At 45.3% G+C, this 12,104-nt stretch overlaps 1 protein-coding gene across 1 annotated transcript in view; it reads right to left on the bottom strand.

The window, feature by feature from the left end:
- Window positions 1-10,161, bottom strand: part of LOC311249178 (melanoma receptor tyrosine-protein kinase-like) — a 33,442-nt gene extending 23,281 nt beyond the window's left edge. The window contains exon 1 of the mRNA XM_084340009.1: window positions 9,949-10,161. Within this exon, the coding sequence (XP_084196135.1) occupies window positions 9,949-10,027 (79 nt within the window). The 5' untranslated portion in view covers window positions 10,028-10,161. The remainder of the gene's footprint in view (window positions 1-9,948) is intronic.
- Window positions 10,162-12,104: the final 1,943 nt, after the last annotated feature.

Consider the following 12,104-nt stretch of genomic DNA (forward strand, 5'->3'; position numbering starts at 1 on the left):
ACAAGTCCTTTACTAGACCAAACCAGACTGTGAGCGAGCGACAGTTTGAGTTACTTAGGATTACTGAGCAGATTCATGGAGTCATTATCTCCTGATGATATAAAGTCAGGCTCAGTCATCATCTCCTCCTGATGATATAAAGTCAGGCTCAGTCATCATCTCCTCCTGATGATATAAAGTCAGGCTCAGTCATCGTCTCCTCCTGATGATATAAAGTCAGGCTCAGTCATCATCTCCTCCTGATGATATAAAGTCAGGCTCAGTCATCGGTTCGATACATCTGCCGCTGTTGTGTATTTCCTTTGTGCAATGCATTGTGGGACAATGGATCAAGTAGATTCTGCTGTAAATGTCATTAATGTTGTGCCTCCTCTCTGTGACCTCTGTCTCAGGGTCTGAGCTCAGTGTGTGGAGGCAGATCCTGCTGTTCAGTGTCGGCGCTCATGTTCGAGCTGTTCTCTGAACACAGACCCTGACAGTCCTCCTCTCTCTCCGTCTTTCTCTTCCAGTCGTCTTTATTTATGTGGCCCTCATTGAAGCAGCGAGTCCCTCTGAGAGGACAGAAGAACAACGGTCAGGATGAAGTCAGCGTCCTCGCTGCGAGGCGGCGGCTCGTTCACAGAGCAGCAGGACGAGATCAATCTTCATAAAAGATCAAAGAGGAGACGAGAAGAAAATAGAAGAGAAGATGGAGAGCCGTCCTGCCCGCGACCTTCAGCACACACTGCACTTCTTCACCCACAAGCACAGAGACACAGAGACTTCAGGCCAACGACGGCCTCGTCCACATTAATACAGATATTTCCCCCCTCGTGTCCACACGGCCTCCATTTTACAGACTGACAGTTTTGTTTTATGGCTGTTCACTACAAGACTCAGTGCATCTTTCATTTCCACGTTTCAGTCACAGTTTGGTTCAGTTGAGGCAGCAAACACACAGCGGGTCCTGTAGCTTTTAGCTTAGCAGCTACAGTGAAGATTTCACACTCCTGATCTGCAGCAGAGTCACAGAGTGGAGCCTCCTTCTCTTACAAACAATCTTTGGTTGGGTGAAGAGTTACATGATTAATTATCATTAATTATCTGAAGTGATGTCACTTCAGCACGTCCACTTCCAGATCCAGTCAGACTCACTGAGAGCAGACGGCTCTGATTATAAGATGAGTTCTGATTGGTCCGTCCACTCTGAACATTAAAGTGTGTGATGAAACGACAACAAAAGAACAAACAGGAGTTCTGACGGAGCGACCCGACACATTGACCCATAAAAGCTGGAGTTCAAAACTATGAAATGAAAATCAATAGATCCGGTGTTTGACCGGCTGTCACCTTCCCTGCAGCTCCAATATTCACTCCACTGGATCAATGAGAGCCGCTGATCGTCCTGATCGATCACACGTCTGATTTTAAACTGTGGTTAAGTGTTTTTATTGATCGACTTCTGAACAGAAGCAGAAAACATGATGTGACAGAAACACGAGAGGCTGAACTGAACCTGGTTCACAGTCAGACAGACGTGATGTTGTCCTGCAGAACGCAACGATGGGAACACAGTGGCCTTGTGTATCTGCACACACACACACACACACACACACACACACACACACACACACACACACACACACACACACACACACACACACACACACACACACACACACACACACACACACACACACACACACACACTCTCTTCAGGAATGTCTCATCCAGCTGAGAAATGCTCGTCCTGTTGAACACACTCAGCGGCTCACCGAGAAAATCACATTTCAGTTTGACTGCGAGGCCGTTTAGACCTGATATCATCTGGTCTGATCACAGGTGGACAGTCTGAGTACAGGTGTACATGAAGAAGAAGAGGAAGAAGAAGAAGAAGAAGAAGATGTTAAAACCTTCATTGGGTCAGTCAGGATGTGTCCTGCTCTTCACTTCACTTCAATGAATAAACAGGTCGGACATGTGGTTTGTTCTCGCTCTCAGCTGTGCGCACACGCACACACACACACACACACACACACACACACTCTCGATCCTTTCTGACAGGAGAAAAGCTGAATGGAAAATCTTGAACAAACATCTTCCTAATCAAAACCTAATCATACAATCTGCCCTGTGTGTGTGTGTGTGTGTGTGTGTGTGTGTGTGTGTGTGTGTGTGTGTGTGTGTGTGTGTGTGTGTGTGTGTGTCCTGCCTGCAGCAGTGTGTGCAGGTCAGAGCGAGACTCTGCTTGTCTCGACACACTGACGCTGCTTCGCTCTCGCTCTCTTGCCGTTGAGGGAAAATTCCAACGACTGAACGACTTCTGTTTGCTTTTTTTTGCACTTTCACAGTAAATAGTCTCGGCTGGTGACAGACGGAGGACACGACCCGTCGCCTCCGCTGCAGCTGGGCCGCCAGAAATACTCTCTCATGATAACAACTCACACCGGCTCGGCTACAGTCAGATTAACCTGAGGGGTGTTTTGTCCCGAGTCAGGCAGAGCTCCTCCTCAAACACCACCCTGACTTTATAAATCTGACTGGTGAAGGCTGATGGAGGCTGATGGAGGCTAATGGGGGCTGATGGAGGCTGGTGGAGGCTGATAGAGGCTGATGGAGGCCGGTGGAGGCCGGTGGAGGCCGATGGAGGCTGGTGGAGGCTGGTGGAGGCTGATGGAGGCCGATGGAGGCTGATGGAGGCCGGTGGAGGCTGATGGAGGCTGGTGGAGGCCGGTGGAGGCTGGTGGAGGCCGGTGTAGGCCGATGGAGGCTGGTGGAGGCTGATGGCTGATTTCTGGCGGCGCCCCTGTCGACGGTCACTGCTGATTGGTTACAAACCGGCAGCCTGATCCTGAAATGCTCTGCGCTGCCATCGCACCTGATTTAATTTACATCCAGTTTTGGGGGAGAGACTTGACTCTCTACATGTGGAGTCACGCTCCGACCAGCTCGGTCAGTTTATACTTAAAGCCAGAACTAGTTCTGCTCCGTCCTGCAGCTGAAATTAAAACTGTACTGATCTCAGAGGGGAAATGTAAAAGATACCCAGCAGATACACACATCGACCAGCGTCAATGTTAAAGTGATGAACACGTCAATCATCAACAGTTATAATCCAACAAAACTAAATACACAACATCTGAGTGCTTCTTCTTCTTCCTCTGATCAGACTGACTGAAGAACTGAGGTTCTGTATTTGCACAGATGATTTCAGATCTAATAATTAATATTTTGTATCATCTTCAACAATAAAAATGTACTTCATAAAATAAAAATGACAGCGGCCCGAGGAACGAACCCTGTGGAGCTGCGAGAGGAGCTTCATGTTTTAAAAAAAACAAGTGGAGGACCAGGACCGCTGTGCAGGTAAAACTTAAGTCAAAGAACTCAAACACTTTTCTTCGAGTCGCCCTGATCCTCTTCTATAATCGGTACCACTCATGTATGAAGTCTCTGCTGGCAGCATCGACTCACTCTGAAGATAAACTGATCGTCTCTCCGACACCTTCTGAAGCTGCAGCCATGAATCCAAACACTTCACTGAGTGTGAACACTGAGAAACGACCTCCTGTGACGATGTCTGCTGCACGTTAACGTGTGTGGAAACAGCTGAGGGACGTCCAGCTGCAGATCCAGCCCGCTGTGACCTCTGACCCCTGACCCAACGGTGACAGCACTTCATAATGAAGGAGTCAAACACGTTTCGTTGTCCAGCCTCCGGCAGCGTTCACATGTTACAGTACAGCAGCCTGTTTAATCCTGTTAACAGGTTCTTAGCTCCATTATTGACATTCTTCACATTCCTGCTCTGAATCCCCCAGGCTGCACCGCTGCTGTCTGCAGGTCACGCCAGGAACAACTCTGTTTTATTTATAATATCACAAATCTGCTTCAGCAGCACAACACAGCCTCCATCCTGAGAGCCTGCGGGTCACAGCCGCACGGTACCGTTCTGACTCATTATCAGCTCTGATCAGAACGACTTTGCTCGGCCACAGATTGACAGATGTGCGTATGATGCTCCTGAACATCTGGACATCCCCTCCATGTCACACCTCTACCTGATGTCTGTGTGCAGCTGAGGCTCATCCTTAATGTAATAACTCAACAAAATCAAACTCATAAGAGCCAACAAAAGTTCTGTTTCCTGTTCTGTTTAGTTTCATTTATTTTGCCCTCCAGTCTGTAAATTAAAAAACACAAAGTCGAGCAGGTACGAGCTGCAGGGGAGTTGTTGCACTGTAAACCAGATCCTTGTGTTTACACTCTCTGACGTGTTAATGACTGATCAGTACAAACAGTTCTGGAGTCGGCCCAGGAGCCTCAGCCAGCAGCTGGGACACGCCTGCAAAAGCTGCAACGTAATCCTTGTGGCTAACCTCGACTGTCAAGCGGTTCTGCTGCCACTGACACTGATTGTTGCTCCAACAGTCTGACATCATCCTGTAAACGATTCCTTCAGTGATACAGCGGCTTGTGAAAGAGGAAAACCATTTTGTTTAACCAGAAACAGTAGCTTAATCATTCTCATCAAATCCACCAGACTCCATTGACAAAAACAGTCATTTTACCGTGTCGTAAAACACACTCGACAGAAACCAAATAAACTCTCCAAAACTGCCTTGGTTACAATAATCACCAGTTCTGGTTTGGTCAGTTTACTTTACTGTACATTAGTCGCGAGCTGACGAGCAGCACCATACACCGAGGGAGTGTTTGACTAAACAGAAGATAAATCCACTTTTTAATCCCACAAATTCAAAGATAATCTCTGAGCTCTCCTCCCGTCGGAAAAAAACGGCTCCGGATCAGAACCTGATGAGAGTCCAGGTGTTTATTCCTCCAGGATCTGCACATCTGTTTATTTTTTACTTCATTAGATTTTTATGCTAACTTTCATTAAGTTGCAGATTCAGATGAATAATTTCAGTTTCTAAACAGACGTCTTTAATTTCAATGTTATCTGGGATCTCTGATGTGATGTGACTCCGGGTGTTTATTCCTCCAGCAGGCCCCGCCCCCTCCACCCTCGACCAATGTCTTTTGTTTTGATGGAGAGCCCCTGTGTTTATCACACATCCCACATTGTGGGTCTAACAGTTTATTTCAATCAAAGCAAGATTGTTGGTTTGTTGGAACTAAGGTGGTTTTGTTGAGTTTTGTTTTACGACACTGTAAAATTACTGTTTTTGTCAATGGAGTCTGGTGGGTTTGTCGAGAGTGAAGCAGCTGCTGCTCCTGGACAAACAATAACAATCTGATCAGTCAGAAGCACTAACAAGAACTTTTAGTGGATGAACAGCTGATCTACTGGACCAGGTCTAATTAGACATCCAAATACATAAACAGAGCGCCCTGGTTTAAAAGTACTAGAAGCGTCCTTCATGTGTATGTCGGGCAGGACTGAGGAGGACACGAACACTCAGCGAGCAGACGATGACTCCTGACACATTTCCATGTTGATAGATCATCTGAAGCTGCCTGAGGAGGCTCTGTGGCTGCAGGGCGGCGAGGCTCAGCTCACAGTCGGACCGACAAAGGGACAAAAATGACCCCCAACAGATGCAACACGGGCTTTATGTCTCCTTCAGTCCGGCTCTCTGGGCCCAGTTGGCCCGTCGAGCTCGGTGAGCACAGTTTGTCCTGAATCTGGCTGATTGTTTTCATAGTTTTTCAGTCAATACGGCTCGGCTCGGTATGCTAACAGTGTTGCCACGGTTACCACGAGCCTCCAGCGTTGTCTTTATTGTCGATGTTTCATTAAGCTGCTTTCAAAGAAACACACACACACATGAAGAGACACAAAGACACGCATACACACACACACACACACACACACACACACACACACACACACACACACACACAAAGAGACACAAAGACACACACACACACACACACACTACACACACACAGCCAAGGTCTTTCCCAAAAGTCAAACTCAGTAGGAACGAGGCTGAGACACACACACAGAATTACACACGCACACACGCGCACACACACACACACACACACGCACACACACACACACACACACACACACACACACACTGAAGGTCAGCCTCGTCTCTGCAGTCACAACAGTCGCTCGGATTGTTTCCTGCAGCTTTAAAGTGAAGAAACCAACAGACTGCTGCTCTGATCTGAAGTCTGTCGACCAATCAGAACACAACTGGGTCTGACACCGAGCATTATGGGTAAAAACTTGGCAGGGTACCAACAGTAACTCTTAAGGACCTTGAACAGCTCCTCAGATCCATGTGACCTCTCCACCAGAACCCCTGTCACATCTTATTGGACCCCTGGAAACTCCTTTGACCTTCTCAAGCACTGTTGGAACCTCTCCATGGATCTCTGGAAAATGCTGTAGGACCAAAAACACTGGGCCTTTCTCAAGGACCTCTGGAAAAATCTTCAAGGACCTCTTAATCCTCCTCAAGGAATTCTACAACCCTTGTCAGCTACTCCCAGAACTGCTCTCTTCTTCAGGACCTCTTAAAGTTTCACAAATCTACCTGGGACCACCTGTTCAATTTCCAAATGGGCCCCTGGAACTTATTCAAGGAGCTCTACAACCTGCGGACGCACACTTAGGATCCTCAAGAACCACTTTAAGCTTCTCAAGGACCTTTGTAACCTATTCAAGGCCCTCTATAAGTTCTTCAGATCAGTCTGGAGCCTCCAAATTGACTCATACAACTTCCTCAAGGAACTCTACAACCTGCTTAAGGACCACTTGAACCTCTTAAATATTTCCGGAACCTCCTCACAGACCTCTTGTACCAACTCAAGGACCACTTGAACCTTCTCAAGGAGCCCTGGAATCTCTTTCAGGATCTCCAGTGTCTACAACCTCCTGAAGGACAACCTCAATTTGTTTAACCTATTCAAATATGTCTGAAACCTTCTCCAGGATACCTGGAAAAGTTTCCAGGCGCCTGGAACCTCTTCAAGGACCTCTGCAGCCACTTTGAGGAGCTCCTCTACCTCTTCACATCGTCCTCAGTGACCGCTACAATCCATTTGAGGCACTCCTGAAATATTCAAACGAAACTAACTTCAACACGACCCCAGAGAGTCCTGGCCTCTGATTGGCTGGTGGATTTGGGGGGAATTGAACCATCAACTCTGACATCACACTGACACGTCTGTCTGTCCGTCTGTGGAGGACGTGACAACACAACAACAGTCTGTTCAACACACAGAGTCACACAAACAGTCAGTCATGAAGAATCAAATTGTTGTCGAGACAAAGAGAGAGAGCAGTCAGCTGTTTCTACTTAACACGCACGCACGCACGCACGCACGCACGCACGCACGCACGCACGCACGCACGCACGCACACACACACACACACACACACACACACACACACACACACACACACACACACACACACACACACACACACACACACACACACACACACACACACACACACACACACACACACTGATAACACCGTGAACAGCCGAGCTCAGCGTTTCCTCCATCATTCACTCGTTCATTCTTTTCAGGAGACTCCACTCAGACGAGCGACCCGATTGGTCGGAGATGCGTTCAAACCTCGTCCTTCACTCGTCGCTCACAACTCCCAGAATGCTCAGCGAGACAATCCAGAAACCAGACAATCAGTTATCTCAGTGTCGATCTGCCAGAAATTATTCCGACAAAACAAAATGATTTCGTCGCCCGAAAAAAGAGAATCTGCTTCCAGTTTCTGCAGCGTGAATGTTTCTGTTGTTTTCTGTCCCGGCAGGTGAAACCAGCTCAGAACCACACAACATCTGTAAAAACATGTATGTTGCAGGATCAGAAGAGACGAAGAGCGTCAGTGTGAGCACACGTTACATACAGCCAGGTCAAAATGTACTGTTGGATTATTGCACCGGAGAGACGGTGACCAACACCAACATGGAGCCAACTGGGCTCAGAACAGCTCGTAAACAAGATGAACATCACAATAAATCTCCTCATAGACAACTGCAGTTCTGGTTCTGGTTCAGTTCTGTGAGCTGCTGATATACAGGAGCAGCTCTACAGTGTTTCAGTTAGAGACGACGTCACTAACGACTCTGTCGGCTGTGTCGTCTTTATAATGACGTCACAGTCTGAAGACAAACTGACAAACATCATCTGTCTCTCTTCATCACTACAGACGAGCTCTGATCAATAAGCTCCATGAGGGAACAGGAAGGGGCGGGACTTCAGCTCTGTAGTAACCTGAGGGGCGGGGCCTCCGCTATGTAGTAACCTGAGGGGCGGGGCTTCAGCTCTCTGTAGAACTGCAAATCAGCCCGGTTCAGTTTGACTCGGCCCGGCTGTGAGGTGCTGGTGGTGGAAAAGCGCCACAAGTGTCCAGTTTCTGTCTGAACAATGAGGGTAAACAGCTCCGGATCAGAATCTGATGGATCAGCTGGATCAGCACCGATCAGTGAATAAACAAGCTGTTCTCAGGAAAATAAGGTCCCAGAACACTGTTTGTAGCTAGAGAGGTGGCAGGGTCCGCCACATGTAAACAAAGTCAAGCAGTATAAACTGTGTTGTCCTTTAAGGGCAGTTTTTTTATTCAGTTTATTTTACTCTTCCCCAAAAACTACGTATTGCACCTTTAAAGCACCAGCTGACGTCTTTACATGAGGTTTAACGACTCATTGATGATAGAAACAGCTGATTCTCTTTGACTTATCTGATAGTAAACTGAATATCTCACACAAAACAATCGATTAGTCACAAATGTAATCTATTCATTAACGACCCGGGAGCCATCTTTGGGTTTGGGACAGAGAAACGTTTCACTTGTCAACATGTCGACGTGTCGGCTGCTTCACAGCGAAGTGTCACATTTAGAAAACTGGACGATACATCGTGAAATCAATCAGAAGATTAAAGAAGATGAAACTTTCTTCTGATGCTCAATTCAATCATTTTTAAAACATGTCTAAACTTTATTTAAAGCTAAAAGAGAGAACAGATCACCACGGCGACCACAAGGAAGATGGAGGCAAAACAAAACTACAGATAATCATAATAACATGCTGATGAGATAACAAGAGGTCATGAAAACAGTGAAGGAGTGAAGAAGCTGTCTGAGCAGATGTGTGTGGAGCTTCCAGAGGAAACACAGCAGTTAACACAAACTGATTTTTGATGTATGTGGAAGATGAATCAAAGATTTTCCAGAACTTAACATATTTAATATATTATATTTAGATATGATCAGGTCCTGCGGTCGAGCTCTGCTTCTCCTCAGGACACAGCAGCTCACATTTGGCTCAAACACAAAGCAAACAGCAGGAAGTGAACTTTGATCTGATGGTGGTTCAGTTTATCTGCTCAGACCTTCACCGTCTCATCCTCAACACAGTTAATGACTTTATGAATTAATATCCTCATGATATAATCTGGAGTGTTTGTTTACAGTAATAATATCTCATGTTCTTATAATATCAGAACGAAGGAGAGTTTATAGAAACGTTCAGCTCATTTACTGTGTTTATTATTATTAATATTAATATTCTGATTCATTTATTGACTCTGGTGATGACTGCTCACGTCTCTGCAGCTCCTCTGCTCTGAATCATATCTAAATAATATCAAGCTGATATTTATAATCAACATTTCTGATGATGATCTGACTGCATTTATATCTGAGAACATTTTATCACCTCAGTGATCCTGTGAAGCGTTTATAGCAACATGGACAGTGTTCAAACCGACTGATCATTTATCATCTCAATCACTTCCTCATCAGCACAGCTCAATGATTAGTACATTTCTGGACTCACGCACCGTCTCTCCCGCACGGACACGCACTTTCTTCGGGACCTGTCACCCCGCACACACACGCTCCCTCCCCGCATACACGCGCTCCCGCCCCGGAGCTGTCAACCCGCACACACACGCTCCCTCCCCGGGCACCTCGCTCCCTCCCCGCGCACCTCGCTCCCTCCCCGGGCTCGGTCCTACCTCTCCTGCCGGGGCTGGTGCAGCAGCAGCGGCCGAGCAGCAGCAGCAGCAGCGCCGCTCCTCCTCCACACGGCTTCATGTCCGCAGCTGTTAGTGACTGAAGCTCCTCAAAGTTTCTTCTGCTGGACACAAACTTCCTCCATCAGCAGAGCAACACACACCGACACACACGGACACACACTGAGGGCTGCTGCTGGGTCCTAATGTCGGAGCTGACTGACGGAGGAGCAACGCGGCTCTGCACGAGTGAGCGCCTCCTCTTCCTCCACCACCTCCTCCTCTTCCTCCTCCTCTAATTCAGTTTCAATCAGCTGTATTGACACTTTATTAAATCAATTAATTTTTTTGGAATATTGAAAGTTTTTTCACTTCGGTTGTTTGATTTTAATCTTATTGTTTTGTGAACCCAAATACAACAAACATTGAATAAACAAACATTAAATTAACAAACATTAAATACAACAAACATTTAATAAACAAACATTAAATAAACAAACATTAAATAAACAAACATTAAATACAACAAACATTTAATAAACAAACATTAAATAAATCAACATTAAATACAACAAACATTAAATAAACAAACATTAAATATAACAAACATTAAATAAATCAACATTAAATACAACAAACATTTAATAAACAAACATTAAATATAATATAACTTCATCGTGTTGTCTTCAGGAAAATGAAAAAATAAAAGCAGCATAAATAAACCATATACATAAATATGGTTTATTTATGCTGCTTTTATATTTTGTGCTGCTGACGCTTCATATATATACACATATATACACAAATACACACACACACACACACACACACACATATATAAAGAGGCTACTTATTATATTACAGTTACTAACACAATCATGTATATTTATATATATTCTATATTCCAACTAAATACACTTTAATCAAAAAAGTCAGAAACTCAGTGAGAAACTTTCTTTTTTACATTTTATTGACGAAACAATCAGTCAAATAAAACATCTGCAGCTGATTCATTAACTCGGTCGCAGCCAGGTTTAAGTTTTATTTTATTTTTCTGGCTGTTTGTGTGAACGAGTGAAACATTTGTAAACTTTGATCTTCGCTGTCTTAATATTTCCAATGATTAATGAGACATTTTGATTTAATCTTCTTACTTCAGCTGAGTTTGTGCTGAGAAAAGGAAACATGATGATGTGAAGTCAGGCTGAACTCCAGAGAGGAAACAGTCTGAGTACTGCACGAGTACAGTGTACTGCACATGAATACAGTGTACTGCACATGAATACAGTGTACTGCACACGAGTACAGTGTACTGCACATGACTACAGTGTACTGCACATGACTACAGTGTACTGCATGAGTACAGTGTACTGCACATGAGTACAGTGTACTGCATGAGTACAGTGTACTGCACATGACTACAGTGTACTGCATGAGTACAGTGTACTGCACATGAGTACAGTGTACTTCATAGTGCAGTACTGATACTTCTCCTTAAGTAAAGTAGTGTTTCCTCTGCTCGTCCAGTAAAATGAGAGCTGAAGACTTCAAACTCTTCTTCATAATAAATGATCACATGTTGGAAACATTACATGTTGTCACAGCGACAAACTTCTTCTTCTTCTTCCCTCCGCTGTCAGTGACTTCCTGACCCTTCTGGTACTTTAATGAGCCACTGTCGGGTCTGAACCGCAGGTTGGGAACCACTTACGGTCCGTCATCAGTTATTAGCATCGTCTGTTTGACCTTTAGGTTTAATTTTCACTGAATGTGATTAATAGAAATCTGATCCGTCAAACCTCTGAAGAAATGACACGAAGCTGCAAACAGGACAAAGGCTGACACACACACACACACACACACACAGGCACACAGACGCACACACACACACACACACACACACACACACACACACGCACACACAGACAAACATGGACCTGTGTGTCTGTTGACACGTCAGGACTCTGAGCTCAGGCTGTTTGTTTCATGTTCAGCTGCTTGTTCTCTGATTATTTCATGAATTATAAGAAGTCAGACAACAGAGAGAGAAATCTGCACATGAACACATGAACACATGAACCGTGAACACATGAACACATGAACCGTGAACACATGAACACACGAACCGTGAACACTTTGTCTGATCACAGTTTGTCTTA

This window comes from Pagrus pagrus, assembly GCF_965226575.1.
Source record: "Pagrus pagrus genome assembly, chromosome: 20".
NCBI classification, from domain to species: domain Eukaryota; kingdom Metazoa; phylum Chordata; class Actinopteri; order Spariformes; family Sparidae; genus Pagrus; species Pagrus pagrus.